This window comes from Callorhinchus milii, unplaced genomic scaffold, assembly GCF_018977255.1.
Source record: "Callorhinchus milii isolate IMCB2004 unplaced genomic scaffold, IMCB_Cmil_1.0 Scaffold10, whole genome shotgun sequence".
Lineage (NCBI taxonomy): Eukaryota > Metazoa > Chordata > Chondrichthyes > Chimaeriformes > Callorhinchidae > Callorhinchus > Callorhinchus milii.
Window position 1 is genome coordinate 21,621,232 of NW_024704751.1, and position 24,728 is coordinate 21,645,959.

General features: G+C 48.9%; 1 protein-coding gene across 19 annotated transcripts in view; it reads left to right on the top strand.

Annotated features, from left to right (window-relative positions):
• LOC103172292 (spidroin-1-like) overlaps window positions 1-24,728 on the top strand; it is an 85,576-nt gene that overhangs the window by 58,357 nt on the left and 2,491 nt on the right. For 13 of the 19 annotated variants that reach the window (XM_042338881.1, XM_042338894.1, XM_042338893.1 and 10 more), the window contains 7 exons: window positions 2,747-2,833; window positions 4,268-4,372; window positions 8,037-8,123; window positions 9,558-9,662; window positions 13,330-13,416; window positions 14,851-14,954; window positions 17,690-17,750. In XM_042338881.1, the coding sequence (XP_042194815.1) occupies window positions 2,747-2,833; window positions 4,268-4,372; window positions 8,037-8,123; window positions 9,558-9,662; window positions 13,330-13,416; window positions 14,851-14,912 (533 nt within the window). In that variant the 3' untranslated portion in view covers window positions 14,913-14,954; window positions 17,690-17,750. Of the gene's footprint in view, window positions 1-2,746; window positions 2,834-4,267; window positions 4,373-8,036; window positions 8,124-9,557; window positions 9,663-13,329; window positions 13,417-14,850; window positions 14,955-17,689; window positions 17,801-20,279; window positions 20,853-24,728 lie in introns of those variants that run through there. The other 6 variants (XM_042338882.1, XM_042338884.1, XM_042338888.1 and 3 more) reach the window with 6 other exon arrangements.

Sequence of the window (24,728 nt, forward strand, 5' to 3'; positions counted from 1 at the left end):
CCATCTACAAAATAGACAGTCACTACACTTTACAGTAAATCCTGTGAAGAGCTTTAAGATGTTGAAGGGTTGATATCAAATGTAAGGATTATTGAAAGCCAGGGTTAGCAAACTTCATCAGTGAAGCCCTCTGTTTCAGGGCAGCATCGCGCAAATGGAGTTGGCAGCTTACGTTCTGTTTGAGATAAATTATTGCATTTGATCCTGCGCCCGTCTCAAAGTGCTTCACAGGGAATTGCTGTCAAGTGTAGTGATTGTATCCAAGTGTGGAATCATGGTCCTGTGTTTGTACATCCAGTGCCTGGAATCCACTGTGTTTGGTTTGCAGAGAGGGCAGCAGCTTCTGCTTGTTGGGTGTCAAATGACCAACTAGTGACTGTCCTTCGCTTGTACTGGACAACCACGTGTGCAGAAAGTGTCTCCGGCTGCTCGAGCTTGAGCTCAGGGTTTCTGAATTTGAGGAGAGGCTGGTGTCACTGCAGTGCATACGGGAAGCTGAAGCCTTTATGGATCGTACGTTTCAGGAGGTGATCACCCCACGGCCACAGGGAGTTCAGGAGGAGAGTGAGTGGGTGACCACCCGGCATTGGTCGGAAGCAGAGACAGGCAGTGCAGAGATCCCCCGGGAGTGTGGCACTCACAAACAGGATTTCTGTGCTGAATACTGTGAGGGTGACGACCCCTCGGGGGAGGGCAATCTTAGGCAAGTCCACGGCAGAGTGGGGCAAACAACTCCACAGGGAAGGGCAGCAATGCTATTGTCATTGGGGATTCAACAGTTAGGGGGATAGACAGGAGTTTCTGCAGCTGTAGTTATGAGTCTCACATGGTGTGTTGTCTCACATGGTGTGTTGCCTCACATGGTGTGTTGTCTCACATGGTGTGTTGCCTCACATGGTGTGTTGCCTCCCTGGTGCCAGGGTGGAGGATGCGGAGCGGGTGTGGAACTTTCTGTGTTGGGAGGGGAACAGCCAGAAGTCGTGTTCCATGTTGTAACCAATATTGTGGAAATGAAAAGGGTTGAGCTCCTACAGACAGAGTTTCAGGAGCTCAGGACGAAACTGAAGAGCAGAACCTCAAAGGTATAATCTCTGGATTACTCCCAGTGCCACGTGCTGGTGTGAACAGGAACAGCAAGATAAAGCAGGTTAGTGAGTGGCACGGGAAATGGTGCAGGACAGAGGGCTTCAGATTCCTGGGGCTTTGGTACCAGTTCTGGGGAAGGAGGGACCTGTACAAGACACCTGAACACTGCAGAGAAGTGTGAGGTGATGTGTTTTGGGTGGAAGAATGAGGAGAGGCAATATAGAATAAATAATGCAACAACAACAACTTGGATTTACATAGCGCCCTCCACGCCGGACAGCGTCTCAGAGCGCTTTACAGTAACGGATCCCGGGACCAAGCCAGGGGAGGGGGAGGAGCCAGGGGGAGGGGGAGACGGGAGGGTGGAGGGGGAAAAGCCAGGGTAAGGGGCCAGGTGGGCAGGGGGAGGGGCCAGGGTGAGTGGGGGGAAGGTGACCAAAGGTGCGGTCGAAACGAAAGGTCTTCAGCAGAGACCTGAAAATGGGAATGGAGGGAACGAGACGAAGGCAGTGAGGAAGGGAGTTCCAGAGCCTCGGGGCATAGTGGCTGAAGGCACGGCCGCCGAGGGTGGAGCGGAGGACTCGGGGGACGAGGAGGAGGCCAGACCCGGAGGAACGAAGTCAACGGGACTGTTTTGAGGAGAGAGGAGTTTTAAATGGCGTACAGGAGCAGAGAGACTTGGGGCTTCACATAAAAAACTATATGGGATCCTTGGCTTTATAATAATAGTAATTCTTACATTTGATATACATCACATCTTCTAGACGTCTCAAAGCATTTCACAGAATAGACTGTAAAGTGAATTGACTTTATTTAGTGGACAACACACGGCAGCCAATTGTGCACAGCAGCGTCCCACAAACACTCGTGGATTGAAGTGAACAATTTTTAAAAAATTTTTGAAGGAATTATTAAAAGTGAGAGGCGTGTGGAGTAAGGAAGTTTGCCCAACATTTCGCCCTGCCAGGAATCTAACCCAGGTCTCTCGCTTGTGAGGCGAGTGCTCTATTCACTAAGCTACAGGACTCCATTATAACTAGAGGCATAGAATACAAAAGCGAGGATATTTTGCTATCCTTTGTAAGTCACTGGTTAGGTCTCAGCTGGAGTATTATGTCCAGTTCTGGGAGTACACTTTAGGAAGGATATCAAGGCCTTGGAGAGGGTGCAGAGTAGATTTACCAGAATGGTACCAGGGATGAGGGACTTTAGTTATGTGGAGAGATGACAGAAGCTGGAATTGTTCTACTTGGAACAGAGAAGGTTAAGGGGAGATTTGATAGAGATGTTCACAATTATGAGGGGTTTGGTTACAGTAGATAGGGAGAAACTGTTTCCACTGGCCGGTGGATAAGTACCAGGGCACATAGATTTAAGATAATTGGGAAAAAAAGCAGAGGGGGAGAAATTTTTTTACACAGAGTTGTTACGGTCTGTAATGCCCTGCCTGAAAGTGTGGTGGAAACGGATTCAATAACAACTTTCGAAATTGAATTAGATAGTTATTTGAAATGGAAAGATTTGCAGGGATAGAGTGGGACTGATGGGCAGCTCTTCAAAGAGTCGGCACAGGCTTGATGGGCTGAATGGCCTCTTTCTGTGCTGTAATACTCGATGATCAGTAATGAATCAACTTTTTTTCTTCTTTTTCTCCCTGAAGGAGCGGCTGGACTCTCAGCTGCTGGCAGTGCTGTGGTCGGGACAGTAGGGGCTGCGACTGGCTACGGTATTAAAAAGGCTTTTGACAGTGAGTGAAGAATCTTAAATCGTTGTAATAATAATAATAATAATAATAATAATCCTTGCATTTGATATAGCGCTTTTCACGTCAGGAGGACGTCCCAAAGCGCTTCACAGAACACACTGTAACGTGAATTGACTGTATATTTGTGGGCGAACGCGGCAGCCAATTGCGCACAGCAATGTCCCACAAACAGTCGTAGATTGAAAATGACCAATTTATTATTGTTTGGGTTTTGGAGCGATTATTATTAGGCTCTGTGTGGAGTAAGGAAACTTGCCCGAGGTTTCGCCCTCTGCCTGGAATTGAACTCAGGTCTCTCGCTTGCAAAGCGAGTGCTCTAACCACTGAGCTACAGGACTCCACAACGAATACAGCACAGAGACTGAGATGTAACTTGTATTCCTGGTTGTTCTCGAGTCACCATTGAGCAGTGACTCTGTTCCTTGTGATTGGGATAAAAGTGACATTCCAGTGTGGCTGTAAATGTCAAGCTTCACCTATAACTGCCTCTGATTGCTGTTTGGGAATTTAGATGTTGATATTCAAGCTTTTCACTCGACAACAAACAGTACTAACCTGGTCGCTCCCTCCGCTCAGCAGGTACCGGCCTGCTTCACATCCCCACGCACCCCACCATCAGCAGTCAGCGTGTCTGCCCCACTCTCTGGAACTCCATCTCGCAGTCCCTCAGCCTCACCCCTTCCCTCACCTCCTTTAAGGGCCGTCTGAACACATTCCTTGTTGCCCCCTCCTCTGACCCCCACCAACCAACCCGCACCTCGGTGGCAACCCCTCAACACTACAGCGCCTTGGGATGTCCTCCTGATGTGAAAGGTGGTATATAAATGCAAATTTGTATTATATTATAAAGACAATCATCCGATCCCATTACATGGAGTTGCTAAGTCTGATGTCAACGTTACTCCTACACTCCCAACAGACACTACATATGCACATTAGAGCCAGAGACATGTTTCCATTACCGTTAAGTTGGGACAACAGGAAATCGTGAAGCCTGTGATGGCCCCCGTAACCTCTGCACAAAGCAGCCCCTGAAAGAACCTCCAAACTGCCCCCACCCCCAAAAAAGAAATAGCCCTGTAAAACTAGTAAAGGTGTGGTGCCCCGGGCCTCAGTGCTGTGACTGTTGTGGAGGATTTCCAGAAGGCCAAACTGGAATTGAGGAAAATGAAGGTAAATGGGGGTGAGGGGATCTGCACTCCAGGGCAGTGCTTGGGGAGGACTGTTCAGGTGGACGTTAAAGATCTCATGGCTTTCGTGTTTACCTACAAAGCACAGTCACTGCACTTTACAGTATATCCTGTTAAGTACCTGAGATGTCCTGGTATAAAGGCTCTCTATCAAATCTAAGAGTTATTTTTGATTATTGTTCCAGTCTATCCATTTTCTGTCTGTCTCTCTCTCTCTCTTTCACAGTTGCTGGAGTGGTGGGTGTTCCTTTGGGGCTCAGTGCTGCTGGAATTGGGGCAGGAACCTTAGCAGCCAACGCAGGAGGAAAAGCAGCAAGTGGTTTGGCGGCAGGTAAGAAGCCCATTGCCCCATCTTATCTCATCCTTCCAGCACAACAACCCCATCTTCCTAGTGTAGCGACGAGGTATTTCTTAATTGAGGCCTAGTAACAAACTCACTATGGTAGTGGGGGGAGGTGGCTAATTACAGTCGCCCACGCCAACCCTTCCCCAGAGAATTGTTCACTAAGTTTCTTGCAGAAGAAGATCGCTGCTCAAGGCATATTCTTTAGCATCTCAACAGAGTGTTGTATGGAATACATAGGCTATTCTAGAGCTGGGCTGTCAGAGCTGTGGAGTCCTGTAGCTCAGTGGTTAGAGCACTCGCCTCGCAAGCGAAAGGACCTTGTTTAGATTCACAGAAGGCAAAACGTTGGGCCGGTTTCCTCACTCCACACTCCTCTGGTTACCTATCAGTAAGTAGGAACCTGGCTGTTCTTTGATTGGCGATCGCCTTTGCGGGGGTAATAATCACCTTAAAAAATTATAAAAATTTGATCACTTAATCCGCGACTGTTTGTAGGACACTGCTGTGTCAATTTCCTGCTGTGTTTTGCCAACAAAATATACAGCCAACTCACTTTACAGTGTATTCTCTGAAGCGCTTTGACATGACTCAGATGTGGTAAGGCGCTATATCAAATGCAAGGATTATTACTGTTATTCTCAGGAGGCACTGACTAAAAGAATAGGCTGAGTAGACTGATCTCTGCCGTTAGCATAAAAAGGTAAACAAGTTAAGCTGCTTAATTGTGCAGTTCTGAGACCTTCCCTCAGCCCAGTGCACGGCCCTGACACTAAGTGTTTGAGCACAGGACGGATGGAGTTGAGGCAGTTAAAAGCCATGTTGTCAAACCGCATTGTGTTGCCGATTACATACAACCATCTCCAGAAAACTCAAGTGAAACTCACAGTAAAGCATTAAAAAGAGATTATATTGTCCTGTTTTATTTGGAATATTGAATCCATCTACAAAATAGACAGTCACTACACTTTACAGTAAATCCTGTGAAGAGCTTTAAGATGTTGAAGGGTTGATATCAAATGTAAGGATTATTGAAAGCCAGGGTTAGCAAACTTCATCAGTGAAGCCCTCTGTTTCAGGGCAGCATCGCGCAAATGGAGTTGGCAGCTTACGTTCTGTTTGAGATAAATTATTGCATTTGATCCTGCGCCCGTCTCAAAGTGCTTCACAGGGAATTGCTGTCAAGTGTAGTGATTGTATCCAAGTGTGGAATCATGGTCCTGTGTTTGTACATCCAGTGCCTGGAATCCACTGTGATTGGTTTGCAGAGAGGGCAGCAGCTTCTGCTTGTTGGGTGTCAAATGACCAACTAGTGACTGTCCTTCGCTTGTACTGGACAACCACGTGTGCAGAAAGTGTCTCCGGCTGCTCGAGCTTGAGCTCAGGGTTTCTGAATTTGAGGAGAGGCTGGTGTCACTGCAGTGCATACGGGAAGCTGAAGCCTTTATGGATCGTACGTTTCAGGAGGTGATCACCCCACGGCCACAGGGAGTTCAGGAGGAGAGTGAGTGGGTGACCACCCGGCATTGGTCGGAAGCAGAGACAGGCAGTGCAGAGATCCCCCGGGAGTGTGGCACTCACAAACAGGATTTCTGTGCTGAATACTGTGAGGGTGACGACCCCTCGGGGAGGGCAATCTTAGGCAAGTCCACGGCAGAGTGGGGCAAACAACTCCACAGGGAAGTGGAGCAATGCTATTGTCATTGGGGATTCAACAGTTAGGGGGATAGACAGGAGTTTCTGCAGCTGTAGTTATGAGTCTCACATGGTGTGTTGTCTCACATGGTGTGTTGCCTCACATGGTGTGTTGCCTCCCTGGTGCCAGGGTGGAGGATGCGGAGCGGGTGTGGAACTTTCTGTGTTGGGAGGGGAACAGCCAGAAGTCGTGTTCCATGTTGTAACCAATATTGTGGAAATGAAAAGGGTTGAGCTCCTACAGACAGAGTTTCAGGAGCTCAGGACGAAACTAAAGAGCAGAACCTCAAAGGTATAATCTCTGGATTACTCCCAGTGCCACGTGCTGGTGTGAACAGGAACAGCAAGATAAAGCAGGTTAGTGAGTGGCACGGGAAATGGTGCAGGACAGAGGGCTTCAGATTCCTGGGGCTTTGGTACCAGTTCTGGGGAAGGAGGGACCTGTACAAGACACCTGAACACTGCAGAGAAGTGTGAGGTGATGTGTTTTGGGTGGAAGAATGAGGAGAGGCAATATAGAATAAATAATGCAACAACAACAACTTGGATTTATATAGCGCCCTCCACGCCGGACAGCGTCTCAGAGCGCTTTACAGTAACGGATCCCGGGACCAAGCCAGGGGAGGGGAAGGAGCCAGGGGGAGGGGGAGACGGGAGGGTGGAGGGGGAAAAGCCAGGGTAAGGGGCCAGGTGGGCAGGGGGAGGGGCCAGGGTGAGTGGGGGGAAGGTGACCAAAGGTGCGGTCGAAACGAAAGGTCTTCAGCAGAGACCTGAAAATGGGAATGGAGGGAACGAGACGAAGGCAGTGAGGAAGGGAGTTCCAGAGCCTCGGGGCATAGTGGCTGAAGGCACGGCCGCCGAGGGTGGAGCGGAGGACTCGGGGGACGAGGAGGAGGCCAGACCCGGAGGAACGAAGTCAACGGGACTGTTTTGAGGAGAGAGGAGTTTTAAATGGCGTACAGGAGCAGAGAGACTTGGGGCTTCACATAAAAAACTATATGGGATCCTTGGCTTTATAATAATAGTAATTCTTACATTTGATATACATCACATCTTCTAGACGTCTCAAAGCATTTCACAGAATAGACTGTAAAGTGAATTGACTTTATTTAGTGGACAACACACGGCAGCCAATTGTGCACAGCAGCGTCCCACAAACACTCGTGGATTGAAGTGAACAATTTTTAAAAAATTTTTGAAGGAATTATTAAAAGTGAGAGGCGTGTGGAGTAAGGAAGTTTGCCCAACATTTCGCCCTGCCAGGAATCTAACCCAGGTCTCTCGCTTGTGAGGCGAGTGCTCTATTCACTAAGCTACAGGACTCCATTATAACTAGAGGCATAGAATACAAAAGCGAGGATATTTTGCTATCCTTTGTAAGTCACTGGTTAGGTCTCAGCTGGAGTATTATGTCCAGTTCTGGGGAGTACACTTTAGGAAGGATATCAAGGCCTTGGAGAGGGTGCAGAGTAGATTTACCAGAATGGTACCAGGGATGAGGGACTTTAGTTATGTGGAGAGATGACAGAAGCTGGAATTGTTCTACTTGGAACAGAGAAGGTTAAGGGGAGATTTGATAGAGATGTTCACAATTATGAGGGGTTTGGTTACAGTAGATAGGGAGAAACTGTTTCCACTGGCCGGTGGATAAGTACCAGGGCACATAGATTTAAGATAATTGGGAAAAAAAGCAGAGGGGGAGAAATTTTTTTACACAGAGTTGTTACGGTCTGTAATGCCCTGCCTGAAAGTGTGGTGGAAACGGATTCAATAACAACTTTCGAAATTGAATTAGATAGTTATTTGAAATGGAAAGATTTGCAGGGATAGAGTGGGACTGATGGGCAGCTCTTCAAAGAGTCGGCACAGGCTTGATGGGCTGAATGGCCTCTTTCTGTGCTGTAATACTCGATGATCAGTAATGAATCAACTTTTTTTCTTCTTTTTCTCCCTGAAGGAGCGGCTGGACTCTCAGCTGCTGGCAGTGCTGTGGTCGGGACAGTAGGGGCTGCGACTGGCTACGGTATTAAAAAGGCTTTTGACAGTGAGTGAAGAATCTTAAATCGTTGTAATAATAATAATAATAATAATAATAATCCTTGCATTTGATATAGCGCTTTTCACGTCAGGAGGACGTCCCAAAGCGCTTCACAGAACACACTGTAACGTGAATTGACTGTATATTTGTGGGCGAACGCGGCAGCCAATTGCGCACAGCAATGTCCCACAAACAGTCGTAGATTGAAAATGACCAATTTATTATTGTTTGGGTTTTGGAGCGATTATTATTAGGCTCTGTGTGGAGTAAGGAAACTTGCCCGAGGTTTCGCCCTCTGTCTGGAATTGAACTCAGGTCTCTCGCTTGCAAAGCGAGTGCTCTAACCACTGAGCTACAGGACTCCACAACGAATACAGCACAGAGACTGAGATGTAACTTGTATTCCTGGTTGTTCTCGAGTCACCATTGAGCAGTGACTCTGTTCCTTGTGATTGGGATAAAAGTGACATTCCAGTGTGGCTGTAAATGTCAAGCTTCACCTATAACTGCCTCTGATTGCTGTTTGGGAATTTAGATGTTGATATTCAAGCTTTTCACTCGACAACAAACAGTACTAACCTGGTCGCTCCCTCCGCTCAGCAGGTACCGGCCTGCTTCACATCCCCACGCACCCCACCATCAGCAGTCAGCGTGTCTGCCCCACTCTCTGGAACTCCATCTCGCAGTCCCTCAGCCTCACCCCTTCCCTCACCTCCTTTAAGGGCCGTCTGAACACATTCCTTGTTGCCCCCTCCTCTGACCCCCACCAACCAACCCGCACCTCGGTGGCAACCCCTCAACACTACAGCGCCTTGGGATGTCCTCCTGATGTGAAAGGTGGTATATAAATGCAAATTTGTATTATATTATAAAGACAATCATCCGATCCCATTACATGGAGTTGCTAAGTCTGATGTCAACGTTACTCCTACACTCCCAACAGACACTACATATGCACATTAGAGCCAGAGACATGTTTCCATTACCGTTAAGTTGGGACAACAGGAAATCGTGAAGCCTGTGATGGCCCCCGTAACCTCTGCACAAAGCAGCCCCTGAAAGAACCTCCAAACTGCCCCCACCCCCAAAAAAGAAATAGCCCTGTAAAACTAGTAAAGGTGTGGTGCCCCGGGCCTCAGTGCTGTGACTGTTGTGGAGGATTTCCAGAAGGCCAAACTGGAATTGAGGAAAATGAAGGTAAATGGGGGTGAGGGGATCTGCACTCCAGGGCAGTGCTTGGGGAGGACTGTTCAGGTGGACGTTAAAGATCTCATGGCTTTCGTGTTTACCTACAAAGCACAGTCACTGCACTTTACAGTATATCCTGTTAAGTACCTGAGATGTCCTGGTATAAAGGCTCTCTATCAAATCTAAGAGTTATTTTTGATTATTGTTCCAGTCTATCCATTTTCTGTCTGTCTCTCTCTCTCTCTTTCACAGTTGCTGGAGTGGTGGGTGTTCCTTTGGGGCTCAGTGCTGCTGGAATTGGGGCAGGAACCTTAGCAGCCAACGCAGGAGGAAAAGCAGCAAGTGGTTTGGCGGCAGGTAAGAAGCCCATTGCCCCATCTTATCTCATCCTTCCAGCACAACAACCCCATCTTCCTAGTGTAGCGACGAGGTATTTCTTAATTGAGGCCTAGTAACAAACTCACTATGGTAGTGGGGGGGAGGTGGCTAATTACAGTCGCCCACGCCAACCCTTCCCCAGAGAATTGTTCACTAAGTTTCTTGCAGAAGAAGATCGCTGCTCAAGGCATATTCTTTAGCATCTCAACAGAGTGTTGTATGGAATACATAGGCTATTCTAGAGCTGGGCTGTCAGAGCTGTGGAGTCCTGTAGCTCAGTGGTTAGAGCACTCGCCTCGCAAGCGAAAGGACCTTGTTTAGATTCACAGAAGGCAAAACGTTGGGCCGGTTTCCTCACTCCACACTCCTCTGGTTACCTATCAGTAAGTAGGAACCTGGCTGTTCTTTGATTGGCGATCGCCTTTGCGGGGGTAATAATCACCTTAAAAAATTATAAAAATTTGATCACTTAATCCGCGACTGTTTGTAGGACACTGCTGTGTCAATTTCCTGCTGTGTTTTGCCAACAAAATATACAGCCAACTCACTTTACAGTGTATTCTCTGAAGCGCTTTGACATGACTCAGATGTGGTAAGGCGCTATATCAAATGCAAGGATTATTACTGTTATTCTCAGGAGGCACTGACTAAAAGAATAGGCTGAGTAGACTGATCTCTGCCGTTAGCATAAAAAGGTAAACAAGTTAAGCTGCTTAATTGTGCAGTTCTGAGACCTTCCCTCAGCCCAGTGCACGGCCCTGACACTAAGTGTTTGAGCACAGGACGGATGGAGTTGAGGGCAGTTAAAAGCCATGTTGTCAAACCGCATTGTGTTGCCGATTACATACAACCATCTCCAGAAAACTCAAGTGAAACTCACAGTAAAGCATTAAAAAGAGATTATATTGTCCTGTTTTATTTGGAATATTGAATCCATCTACAAAATAGACAGTCACTACACTTTACAGTAAATCCTGTGAAGAGCTTTAAGATGTTGAAGGGTTGATATCAAATGTAAGGATTATTGAAAGCCAGGGTTAGCAAACTTCATCAGTGAAGCCCTCTGTTTCAGGGCAGCATCGCGCAAATGGAGTTGGCAGCTTACGTTCTGTTTGAGATAAATTATTGCATTTGATCCTGCGCCCGTCTCAAAGTGCTTCACAGGGAATTGCTGTCAAGTGTAGTGATTGTATCCAAGTGTGGAATCATGGTCCTGTGTTTGTACATCCAGTGCCTGGAATCCACTGTGATTGGTTTGCAGAGAGGGCAGCAGCTTCTGCTTGTTGGGTGTCAAATGACCAACTAGTGACTGTCCTTCGCTTGTACTGGACAACCACGTGTGCAGAAAGTGTCTCCGGCTGCTCGAGCTTGAGCTCAGGGTTTCTGAATTTGAGGAGAGGCTGGTGTCACTGCAGTGCATACGGGAAGCTGAAGCCTTTATGGATCGTACGTTTCAGGAGGTGATCACCCCACGGCCACAGGGAGTTCAGGAGGAGAGTGAGTGGGTGACCACCCGGCATTGGTCGGAAGCAGAGACAGGCAGTGCAGAGATCCCCCGGGAGTGTGGCACTCACAAACAGGATTTCTGTGCTGAATACTGTGAGGGTGACGACCCCTCGGGGGAGGGCAATCTTAGGCAAGTCCACGGCAGAGTGGGGCAAACAACTCCACAGGGAAGTGGAGCAATGCTATTGTCATTGGGGATTCAACAGTTAGGGGGATAGACAGGAGTTTCTGCAGCTGTAGTTATGAGTCTCACATGGTGTGTTGTCTCACATGGTGTGTTGCCTCACATGGTGTGTTGCCTCCCTGGTGCCAGGGTGGAGGATGCGGAGCGGGTGTGGAACTTTCTGTGTTGGGAGGGGAACAGCCAGAAGTCGTGTTCCATGTTGTAACCAATATTGTGGAAATGAAAAGGGTTGAGCTCCTACAGACAGAGTTTCAGGAGCTCAGGACGAAACTAAAGAGCAGAACCTCAAAGGTATAATCTCTGGATTACTCCCAGTGCCACGTGCTGGTGTGAACAGGAACAGCAAGATAAAGCAGGTTAGTGAGTGGCACGGGAAATGGTGCAGGACAGAGGGCTTCAGATTCCTGGGGCTTTGGTACCAGTTCTGGGGAAGGAGGGACCTGTACAAGACACCTGAACACTGCAGAGAAGTGTGAGGTGATGTGTTTTGGGTGGAAGAATGAGGAGAGGCAATATAGAATAAATAATGCAACAACAACAACTTGGATTTATATAGCGCCCTCCACGCCGGACAGCGTCTCAGAGCGCTTTACAGTAACGGATCCCGGGACCAAGCCAGGGGAGGGGAAGGAGCCAGGGGGAGGGGGAGACGGGAGGGTGGAGGGGGAAAAGCCAGGGTAAGGGGCCAGGTGGGCAGGGGGAGGGGCCAGGGTGAGTGGGGGGAAGGTGACCAAAGGTGCGGTCGAAACGAAAGGTCTTCAGCAGAGACCTGAAAATGGGAATGGAGGGAACGAGACGAAGGCAGTGAGGAAGGGAGTTCCAGAGCCTCGGGGCATAGTGGCTGAAGGCACGGCCGCCGAGGGTGGAGCGGAGGACTCGGGGGACGAGGAGGAGGCCAGACCCGGAGGAACGAAGTCAACGGGACTGTTTTGAGGAGAGAGGAGTTTTAAATGGCGTACAGGAGCAGAGAGACTTGGGGCTTCACATAAAAAACTATATGGGATCCTTGGCTTTATAATAATAGTAATTCTTACATTTGATATACATCACATCTTCTAGACGTCTCAAAGCATTTCACAGAATAGACTGTAAAGTGAATTGACTTTATTTAGTGGACAACACACGGCAGCCAATTGTGCACAGCAGCGTCCCACAAACACTCGTGGATTGAAGTGAACAATTTTTAAAAAATTTTTGAAGGAATTATTAAAAGTGAGAGGCGTGTGGAGTAAGGAAGTTTGCCCAACATTTCGCCCTGCCAGGAATCTAACCCAGGTCTCTCGCTTGTGAGGCGAGTGCTCTATTCACTAAGCTACAGGACTCCATTATAACTAGAGGCATAGAATACAAAAGCGAGGATATTTTGCTATCCTTTGTAAGTCACTGGTTAGGTCTCAGCTGGAGTATTATGTCCAGTTCTGGGGAGTACACTTTAGGAAGGATATCAAGGCCTTGGAGAGGGTGCAGAGTAGATTTACCAGAATGGTACCAGGGATGAGGGACTTTAGTTATGTGGAGAGATGACAGAAGCTGGAATTGTTCTACTTGGAACAGAGAAGGTTAAGGGGAGATTTGATAGAGATGTTCACAATTATGAGGGGTTTGGTTACAGTAGATAGGGAGAAACTGTTTCCACTGGCCGGTGGATAAGTACCAGGGCACATAGATTTAAGATAATTGGGAAAGAAAGCAGAGGGGGAGAAATTTTTTTACACAGAGTTGTTACGGTCTGTAATGCCCTGCCTGAAAGTGTGGTGGAAACGGATTCAATAACAACTTTCGAAATTGAATTAGATAGTTATTTGAAATGGAAAGATTTGCAGGGATAGAGTGGGACTGATGGGCAGCTCTTCAAAGAGTCGGCACAGGCTTGATGGGCTGAATGGCCTCTTTCTGTGCTGTAATACTCGATGATCAGTAATGAATCAACTTTTTTTCTTCTTTTTCTCCCTGAAGGAGCGGCTGGACTCTCAGCTGCTGGCAGTGCTGTGGTCGGGACAGTAGGGGCTGCGACTGGCTACGGTATTAAAAAGGCTTTTGACAGTGAGTGAAGAATCTTAAATCGTTGTAATAATAATAATAATAATAATAATAATCCTTGCATTTGATATAGCGCTTTTCACGTCAGGAGGACGTCCCAAAGCGCTTCACAGAACACACTGTAACGTGAATTGACTGTATATTTGTGGGCGAACGCGGCAGCCAATTGCGCACAGCAATGTCCCACAAACAGTCGTAGATTGAAAATGACCAATTTATTATTGTTTGGGTTTTGGAGCGATTATTATTAGGCTCTGTGTGGAGTAAGGAAACTTGCCCGAGGTTTCGCCCTCTGTCTGGAATTGAACTCAGGTCTCTCGCTTGCAAAGCGAGTGCTCTAACCACTGAGCTACAGGACTCCACAACGAATACAGCACAGAGACTGAGATGTAACTTGTATTCCTGGTTGTTCTCGAGTCACCATTGAGCAGTGACTCTGTTCCTTGTGATTGGGATAAAAGTGACATTCCAGTGTGGCTGTAAATGTCAAGCTTCACCTATAACTGCCTCTGATTGCTGTTTGGGAATTTAGATGTTGATATTCAAGCGTTTCACTCGACAACAAACAGTACTAACCTGGTCGCTCCCTCCGCTCAGCAGGTACCGGCCTGCTTCACATCCCCACGCACCCCACCATCAGCAGTCAGCGTGTCTGCCCCACTCTCTGGAACTCCATCTCGCAGTCCCTCAGCCTCACCCCTTCCCTCACCTCCTTTAAGGGCCGTCTGAACACATTCCTTGTTGCCCCCTCCTCTGACCCCCACCAACCAACCCGCACCTCGGTGGCAACCCCTCAACACTACAGCGCCTTGGGATGTCCTCCTGATGTGAAAGGTGGTATATAAATGCAAATTTGTATTATATTATAAAGACAATCATCCGATCCCATTACATGGAGTTGCTAAGTCTGATGTCAACGTTACTCCTACACTCCCAACAGACACTACATATGCACATTAGAGCCAGAGACATGTTTCCATTACCGTTAAGTTGGGACAACAGGAAATCGTGAAGCCTGTGATGGCCCCCGTAACCTCTGCACAAAGCAGCCCCTGAAAGAACCTCCAAACTGCCCCCACCCCCAAAAAAGAAATAGCCCTGTAAAACTAGTAAAGGTGTGGTGCCCCGGGCCTCAGTGCTGTGACTGTTGTGGAGGATTTCCAGAAGGCCAAACTGGAATTGAGGAAAATGAAGGTAAATGGGGGTGAGGGGATCTGCACTCCAGGGCAGTGCTTGGGGAGGACTGTTCAGGTGGACGTTAAAGATCTCATGGCTTTCGTGTTTACCTACAAAGCACAGTCACTGCACTTTACAGTATATCCTGTTAAGTACCTGAGATGTCCTGGTATAAAGGCTCTCTATCAAATCTAAGAGTTATTTTTGATTATTGTTCCAGTCTATCCATTTTCTGTCTGTCTCTCTCTCTCTCTTTCACAGTTGCTGGAGTGGTGGGTGTTCCTTTGGGCTCAGTGCTGCTGGAATTGGGGCAGGAACCTTAGCAGCCAACGCAGGAGGAAAAGCAGCAAGTGGTTTGGCGGCAGGTAAGAAGCCCATTGCCCCATCTTATCTCATCCTTCCAGCACAACAACCCCATCTTCCTAGTGTAGCGACGAGGTATTTCTTAATTGAGGCCTAGTAACAAACTCACTATGGTAGTGGGGGGAGGTGGCTAATTACAGTCGCCCACGCCAACCCTTCCCCAGAGAATTGTTCACTAAGTTTCTTGCAGAAGAAGATCGCTGCTCAAGGCATATTCTTTAGCATCTCAACAGAGTGTTGTATGGAATACATAGGCTATTCTAGAGCTGGGCTGTCAGAGCTGTGGAGTCCTGTAGCTCAGTGGGTAGAGCACTCGCCTCGCAAGCGAGAGAACTTAGGTTCGATTCCCGGAATGCGAAACGTTGGGCCAGTTTCCATAGTCGATACGCCCGTGTTTGCCTAACAGTAAGTAGGAACCTGGTTGTTCATTGATTGGTGAATCACCTTTCCGGGTTTAATAATCCCTGTTTAAAAAAAATAACAACAACAACAACAACAACAAGATTCCATTTATAAAGCGCCTTTCACGTCAGGAGGACGTCCCAAGGCGCTGCACAGTTGAGTCATGACCCGAGCAGGGGGAAATGGTCAGGGTGAGGGGAAGGAGCGAGGAGGGGGGAAATGGTCAGGGTGAGGGGAGGGAAGGGAGGGAGCGAGGAGGGGGAAATGGTCAGGGTGAGGGGAGGGAAGGGAGGGAGCGAGGAGGGGGAAGAGAGTCGAGAGGGGAGCTGAAGGCTCGGTCAAAGAGAAAGGTTTTGAGACCGGCCTTGAAGGAGGAAAGGGAGGAAGCGGCGAAGGCACTGGGGGATGGAGTTCCAGAGCCTGGGGGCTGAGAGGCTGAAGGCCCGACCACCGATGGTAGGGCGGTTGGGGCGGGGGACGTGGAGCAGACCGGAGCCAGAGGAACGGAGGGTACGGGCAGGTAGGTAGGGGGATAGTAGGTTGGAGAGGTAGGAGGGAGCAAGGCCGTGAATGGCCTTGTAGGTGAGGATGAGGATCTTGAAATCAATCCTCTGGGGATGGGGAGCCAGTGGAGGCGAGCGAGGGTGGGAGTGATGTGGTCGCGAAGCCTGGTGCGGGACAGTACACGAGCTGCAGAGTTCTGAATGACCTGCAGTGTGGAGGGAGGTGGCGGGAAGGCCGGCGAGGAGAGAGTTCCCATAGTCCAGCCTTGAGGTGACAAAGGCGTGAACCAGGGTTTCAGCCGCGTGAGGGGTGAGGTAGTGCCGTAGTCTGGCGATGTTCCGGAGGTGATGGAAGGCGGTGCCAGTTGTGGTGCGGATGTGAGGGAGAAAGGACAGCTCAGGGTCGAACAAAACGCCGAGGTTCCTGACTGGCTTTGAGAGGTGGAGAGTGCAGCCTTGGATGCTGATGGTGTCAGCGCCTGAGGTGCGGAGGCGCTGACGTGAGCCAATCAGGAGGGCCTCGGTTTTTCGCACGTTGAGCTGAAGAAAGTTGTCTCTCGTCCAGGACTCGATGTCGGACAGACAGCTGTCAGGACATCGGTGGTCGTGGAGTTGAGAGTAGAGGAGGAAAGGTAGAGTTGGGTGTCATCCGCATACATGTGGAAGTTAACTCCATGTCTGCGGATGATGTCACCACAGGGGGAGCATATAGAGGGTGAAGAGGAGGGGACCGAGGACAGAGCCCTGAGGGACACCACATGAGACAGTGCGGGGGGTGGAGGAGAAGCCATTCGTCGAGACAAAATGAAGACGGTGAGAAAGGTACGACCTAAACCATTCAAGGACAGTGCCTTGAAGGTTGAGGTGGGAGGACAAGCGGTGGAGTAGGATAGCGTGGTCGACCGTATCGAATGCTGCCGATAGGACGAGGAGACAGAGGGAGCCCTGGTCACAGATGGTCAGGATATCATTGGTGACCTTGACCAGGGCAGTTTCTGTGCTATGGGCAGCACGGAAACCTGACTGAAGGGGTTCGAAAAGAGAATGGGTGGAAAGGAAAGAGCGCAGTTGGGAGGCGATAACTCTTTCCAAGACCTTGGAGAGAAAGGGGAGGTTGGAGATGGGCCGGTAGCTTGATAGCTGCGACGCATCAAGGGAGGGTTTTTTCAGGGTGGGCGTGATGATGGCAGTTTTTAATGGAATGGGGACAGAGCCAGAGGAGAGGGACAGGTTGATGATGTCAGTGATATGTGGGGCAAGAAAGTGGAGCTGGGAGATAAGGAGTGGAGTGGGGATGGGGTCAAGGGAGCAGGTGGTTGGTTTTAGGGATAGGATGAGTTCAGTGACAGAGGGTGGGGAAACGGGTACGAAGGTGTGTAGGGGAGGATGGGTAGGAGTCGGAGTGTGGGAGGGAAGGGGTGGGTGGTGGGTGGAAGTTGGAGGGGAAGTGACCGCGGAGCGGATTCCCTTGATCTTGGATTCAAGGAAATCCAGCATCTCCTCGCAGTGAAGGTTGGAGGAGATGACCTGCGCGGGGTGGCGGGGGGGACGGAGGAGTCGGGTTGTGGTGGAAAACAGTAGCCTGGGGTTGTTCTTCGCCTCCAGGATTATCCTGGAGTAGAAGGACGACTTGGCCGAGGCTAGAGTGGAGCGGTAAACAATCTGGTCACTTCATCCACAACCGTTTGTGGGACGCTGCTGTGCGCAATTGGCTGCCGCGTTTGGCAAGTAAAATATACAGTCAATTTACTTTACAGTATATTCTGTGAAACGCTATGATACGTCTCGAAGACGTGATAAGTTGCTGTATCAAATGCAAATATTATTATCAGGTGTTTCTCACAGAGGATCAGTGGTGACTCTCAAGAGGTTCTGGGTTCAGTTCACGGAATGCAAAACGTTGGGCAAGTTTCCTTACTTCATACGCCGCTGTTTACCTAGCAGTAAGTAGGAACCTCGTTGTTACTCGTTTGGCGAATTGCTTTTCTGAGGGGTAATAATCCCTTGAACAAAAGCGTTTCACCCACAAAATATAGAGTCAATTCACTTCTCAATATATTCTGTGAACTGCTTTGAGATGTCTCGAAGGTGCTATATCAAATGCAAGGATTATTATTATCAAGAGCCACTGACTAAAACAATAGGCTGAGTAGACTGATCTCTGCCATTAGCACAAGAAGGTAAACAATTTAAACTGCTTAATTGTTCAGTTCTGAGACCTTCCAGAGTTTTGGATCTGAGCTGGGGGTCGGGGTCAGGAAGGTCAGGGATGGAAGCAGGGTGATCGAAAGCATGGTCGAAGAGGAGGGTCTTGAAATGTGTCTTGAAAGAGGCAAGGGAGCTGGTGAGGCAGAGGGATTATGGGATGGAGTTCCAGCAGGTGGGGGCAGAGTGGCAGAAGGCCCACCTACCAATGATGGGGCGAGTGAGGCGGGGGATGTGAAGCAGGCCGGAACTTGCTGAGCGGAGGGAGCTGGCTGGATGGTAGGCTGTTAGGAGGTCGCAGAGGTAGGGGGGAGCAAAACCATGGAGGGCTTTGAAGGTGAGGACCAGGATCTTGAACTGTATCCTCTGTGTGATGGGAAGCCAGTGGATTTGGGCGAGGATGGGGGTGATAGGGTTACTCAGCCTGGTGCAGGAGAGGACATGGGCCGCAGAGTTTTGGATGATCTGCAGCCTATGAAGGGAGGAGTTGGAGAGGCTGACAAGCAGTGAGTTTGTATAGTCAAACCTGGATGTAATGAATGCGTGTATGAGAGTCTCGGGGGCCTGCTGTGTGAGACAGTGGCAGAGCCGGGCGATGATGTAGAGGTGGGGGAAGGCAGAGCGGGTCATGGCATGGATGTGGGGTAGAAAAGATAGTTGAGGGTCAAACAAGATGCCAAGGTTCTAGACTGGCTTAGCAAGGTGGAGTGTGCAACCATGGATGGTGATGTTGTCGGTGTCTGAGGTGTGGAGGCGCTGACGGGAGTCAATCAGGAGCCTCGACTAGAGAAGCTACAAAATTTTGATGAAGGTAGTGCAAATTTTTTTCACACAACGAGTTGTTTGGATATGGAATGCATTGCCTGAAAGGGTGGTGAAAGCAGATTCGATAACTTTCAAAAGAGAAGTGGATAGATATTTGGGGAGGACAAACTTACAAGGCTAAGGGGAGAGTGCGGGGGAGTGGGAATAATTTGCATAGCTCCTTTCAAGAGCCAGGCATGGGCACGATGGCCTGAATGGCCTCCTTCTGTGCTGTATGATTCTATGACGGCACCTGCCTGGGTTGGTAACCAGAAGACACAGATTTAAGATAATTGGCAGAAGAACCAGAGGGGAGATGAGTATCATTTTTTTTACACAGAGAGTTGTTACGGTCTGGAATGCCCTGTCTGAACGGGTGGTGGAAACAGATTCAATAACACCTTTCAAAAGGGAATTAGATAGGTACTTGAAAAGGAAAAATTTGAAGGGGTATGGGGTAAGAGTGGGACTGATGGGCAGCTCTTCAAAGAGTCGGCACAGGCATGATGGGCCGAATGGCCTCCTTCTGTGCTATAATATTCTATGATTCTATCCTCCTTGGGAGGGGAGTTAAGTGGGGTCTCCATGAAACTGAACTGGCTCCAAGATGATTTGTTTGGCAATGGAATGCCAGGGCTCTGTGTCGGTCAAATTCCTGAGCAAGGTGGGTCTGCAGTACTCTAGGGCACTGCTGATGACAGCCAGCCTTGTTCATCGACAGGATTTGGAAAGGCATACCAGTCATTGAGGGCAGCGAATAATCCCACTCAGCTCCTGTTAATCCTGCAAGCCAAAGCCCTACCGGTAGGGTGGCCCTAGCTGTACAAGCAGCGAGAAAGCTTGCCAGACAGCGATATCAATGACAAGCTATGCGGTGTTAGCTGGTTAGACTCCCAACAGTTATTCCAACGCAAACTCTCGGGTCCCCAATCCTTGGCTCTTGCCAACCTGCGCCTAATACTTTCTGGAATTAGGTAAGCAGGATGCTTCCCTCCAGGGAGAGAGCGCATTCCATCCCAATGATCTATCTCTGGGATTTCCATGTGTAGAATTCCATGTGATGCATGGAATTCTGGTTGGTTTGGAGACTCTTAACACGGTTATTGGTTTTCGCATGTGGCAAAGACTCGGCCGATCAAAAACCAATGTAGTGATTGTGTTTGTCTGTCTGTCATGGATCATCATGTAGTGTCCCCCGCCCCAACCCCGCAGTCCTGAACAAGAGCCTAAGCCTAGACACAACTTGAGAGTCTCGATATGGGGCTTGAACCCACACCCCTCATCTATACAAATATAATTTTGTTGTTTTGGGCAGTAAAGTTTAGAAATGAGTTGAGGGAAAATGTTAACTTTATTGTAATTCATAAATTATCACTAAAAAGTCGACTTTTTTTCTTTCACCCTCCCTTGAAGGAGCGGCTGGACTCTCAGCTGCTGGCAGTGCTGTGGTTGGGACAGTAAAGACTGCTACTGGCTACGGTATTAAAAAGGCTTTGTACCGTGACTGAAGAATCTTGTATCCCTGGTTGTTCTCGAGTCACCATTGAGCAGTGACTATGTTCCTTGTGATTGGGATAAAAGTGACATTCCAGTGTGGCTGTAATTGTCAAGCTTCACGTATAACTGCCTCTGATTGCTGTTTGGGAATTTAGATGTTGATATTCAAGCTTTTCAACAATAATATTGCGTTTATATAGTGCCTTTCACATCGCAGAGTGCCCTAAAGTGCTGGACTTTGAGAGCAGTGCTACACACACATTAAATGGTTCCCTCGGTTCTGAGTTTCTTGTCACTCAGCACAGTTTAAGTACGCTTCCATCTTTTTCAGTAATTCCTTGATTGTCAAAATTATTTCAGATAACATCATCCTTATATTTAATACAGTGCTTTATTTCAATGTCTTGTAAGGGTTATTTCAATTTGTGACCCTGCAGTATTTGTGTATGACTGACACAAATAAATTTTGTTTTAAGTAGTAAAATTTAATAAACGATTAGCAAGATTATACATAATCAAAATTATATATAATAATCCTTGCATTTGATATAGCGCTTTTCACGTCGGGAGGACGTCCCAAAGCGCTTCACAGAATATACTGTAAAGTGAATTGACTGTATATTTGTGGGCGAACGCGGCAGCCAATTGCGCACAGCAATGTCCCACAAACAGTCGTAGATTGAAAATGACCAATCTATTATTGTTTTTGGTTTTTGGAGGATTATTATTAGGCTCTGTGTGGAGTAAGGAAACTTGCCCAAGGTTTCGCCCTCTGCCTGGAATTGAACTCAGGTCTCTCGCTTGCAAAGCGAGTGCTCTAACCACTGAGCTACAGGACTCCACAAATTTCATCAAATTAATGCTTGCAATGGGTTAGTAAAGCTCACTGGAATGGGTTGATCGGATCAATATAGTGAGTGGTCTTGATGTAGGAATCGACTTGTTAACGTGTGTCGATCCATGTTGATTGTAGTATATCCCTCTTTCCTGAAGATTGGTTCTGGGAAGCTTGTCCATTCTCTCTTCTCCCTTTGTTGAGAATTATCCTTAGATTTATATCATGTAAAATCATCCACATCGACCTAGAGATATCTGGCATTCAGCTCCACTAAAACATTGTTTGAGTCAGACAGTTTTCTCCTGTCACCAATATCGTAGTTGTCAACATTCTTTATTGGGTCCTGCCTTCATCAAAATTGCAGCAGTTTGTCTCAAACCAGTCTGAGTACAGCAGATTTAACGTCCATTGTGTAGCTAACAACAACAACATCGTATCAATGATGATGTTGAAACCTTGTGTTATGTAAACATGCTTCCACTGTCCTGCTCCTGCAGCTTTCCTGAAGAAAATAGTCTCTGTGATTTTCCTTTGGTTAATTCAATCAATTTAGAATTCTGGGATTACTTACAGTCTCAAAGCACTTCAGAGGTTTCTGTAACGTGTAGTGACTGTGTAAATCTGATCACTGGATCTGCTCGGAGCCACATGCGATTGCACAGGTTCAGGGTCCTGTCTCCGCTCCTGCTTACACCCAGGCGGCCTGAGGGGATCTCTGAGGCTCCAGCTGTGAGCTGCCCATCAACTGCTTGAACCCACTTAAAGTGCAGCGTGTGGTGTAGTGAAAGGTGGATAATAATAATAATAATAATCCTTGCATTTGATACAGAGCCTTATCACGTCTTCGAGACGTCTCAAAGCGCTTCACAGAAAACACTGTAAAATGCATATATTTGAAGACTGCATATTTGTGGGCGCAATGCGGCAGCCAATTGTGTACAGCAGCGTCCCACAAACAGTCATGGATTGTGGAGTCCTGTAGCATAATGGTCAGAGCACTTGCCTCACAGGAACTGGGTTGTTAGTCGATTGGCAGATCACTTCGGGGGGTAATAATTCCTTCAAAAAACAATAATAAATTGGTCACTCGATCCATGTGTTTGTGCACGATTGGCTGCCGGGTTTTGCCAACAAATATACAGTCAATTCACTTATAGTATATTCTGCATATGACTCTCTGAGGCGAGGTGACCTTTTTTGGGGGGGTTAGGGTGGGTCATGATACTCTGCGGAGCCACCTCCTGCCTCTCAGGGCCAACACCGCACACAGAGACCCAGAGAGAGAGAGACACACGCACAGACACATACACATTCTCAGAGAGACACGCACTTAAAGAGAGACAGAGAGAGACATACATTCTCACACAGACACACACGCAGCGACACATTCACACAGAGTCATAAACACACAGAGACAGACAATCACAACAGCGGTGGCTCCGGGTGTAACCCATTTGCCGCTTGTGCAGCACTGGGCATACGTGTCCAGAGCTGCTCCACTCACAGTGACACCAGGTTAGCAGTGCTGCCCACGGGTCACAAACACCATCTATAGTGCGTTTGTGGTGGATTCCGCGGAAAAAGAGCAACCCCACTTTTCTGTTGGCTCAGGGTGTAATCACCCCGACAATCAGACAATTCATTCCATTTGGGATGTCGCTGGCTGAGGAGGATAAAGCAGGAGAAAAATACCAGCTCCCGAGACTCACATTGGTTTCTGCAAATCACAAGGAAAAAAAGTAAAATAAACTGATTGTGAATGATTTTCTGAAGCCACCTGTGCTTTAGTTCATGTTTATTGAAGCTTATGCATAGAGTCCTACATGTGATAGTCACTAACAATGTTTGACCTGGACAGTGAATGGTGATTATTACACCGCTGGGATCTGTCCTATTGTATCTCATTGAAGCCGAGTCTGAGAATCCTACAGCAGAAGACGAGCCATTGTTTATCCTCTTTCCTTCCTCTGGCCTTCGGCAGCACCATGACTGACCAGGTTCCAGCTCTGATCTCGTTCAAAACAAAACTAAAAAAGTCATGGAAATAGCTGTGCGTTTGTTCCTCAAAAAAGGATCATCACAATCGTACCACAACCCGACACAATCACTGCACAATCCAGTAGCCGAGCCCTGTTTAGATTCCCGCCACCTGCCCAGCTCAGGCTATCAGGCTTCGGGACACAGGATGCAGAATGTCTTGCCTTCACATGTCGTCGATGATCTAGACTTGATGGTCAACCAGCAACGACACCTTGGAGTATCTGAGACTCCGGCTCCCCTGACAGCCAGAGCCACCTCAGCACCTGTCAGATCCCACAACAGCCAGACTGGAGCACAGGCATTCCTGCCACAGTAACTCCTGCCCACCTGAACCTCAGCCTCGGTTACCTGGGCAACCTCCTGGGGCTGGTGCGGAGTGGACGTTGAAAGATAAATGCGGACAACCCAGCGCGATAGGTTTGCTCGCACTCGAAGAGAGAGCTTTCAAGAGGAACAGATTTGTTTCCAAACATCAGATTCAATGAGGAGCCTCAGACACTGAAACGAGCAATGTGGTTAAATCCTAACCTCCCGCTTTGTGGGGGCGAACTATCCCAACATCCTCACTATATCCTGTATCTGTGATTTTATACAAATGTATTTCAGCTTTGACTTTATTACAGTCCAGTCAGTAAGGAGTTTACAGTTGAGGTAACTGTGATGGGTGTGTCGGGGTGGGGGGGCTATCAATTATTCACATAATGATGACTGGACCTTCCCAGAAGGTCACAGAGGAAGGCGGGGCTAGACACTGGGAGGGGCTGGTGCACAGGGGGCGGGGCTAGACACTGGGAGGGGCTGGTGCACAGGGGCGGGGCTAGACACTGGGAGGGGCTGGTGCACAGCGGGCGGCTAGACACTGGGAGGGGCTGGTGCACAGGGGCGGGCTAGACACTGGGAGGGGCTGGTGCACAGGGGCGGGGCTAGACACTGGGAAGGGCTGGTGCACAGGGGGCCGGGCTAGACACTGGGAGGGGCTGGTGCACAGGGGGCGGGGCTAGACACTGGGAGGGGCGGGGCTAGACACTGGGAGGGGCTGGTGCACAGGGGGCAGGGCTAGACACTGGGAGGGGCTGGTGCACAGGGGGCGGGGATGACAGTGGGAGGGGCTGGTGCACAGGGGGCGGGGCTAGACACTGGGAGGGGCTGGTGCACAGGGGGCGGGGCTAGACACTGGGAGGGGCTGGTGCACAGGGGGCGGCGCTAGACACTGGGAGGGGCTGGTGCACAGGGGGTGAGGCTAGACACTGGGAGGGGCTGGTGCACAGGGGCGGGGATGACAGTGGGAGGGGCTGGTGCACAGGGGGCGGGGATGACAGTGGGAGGGGCTGGTGCACGGGGGGGGGGGGGATGACAGTGGGAGGGGCTGGTGCGCGGGGTGGGGGGGGATGACAGTGGGAGGGGCTGGTGCGCGGGGTGGGGGGATGACAGTGGGAGGGGCTGGTGCACGGGGTGGGGGGATGACAGTGGGAGGGGCTGGTGCACGG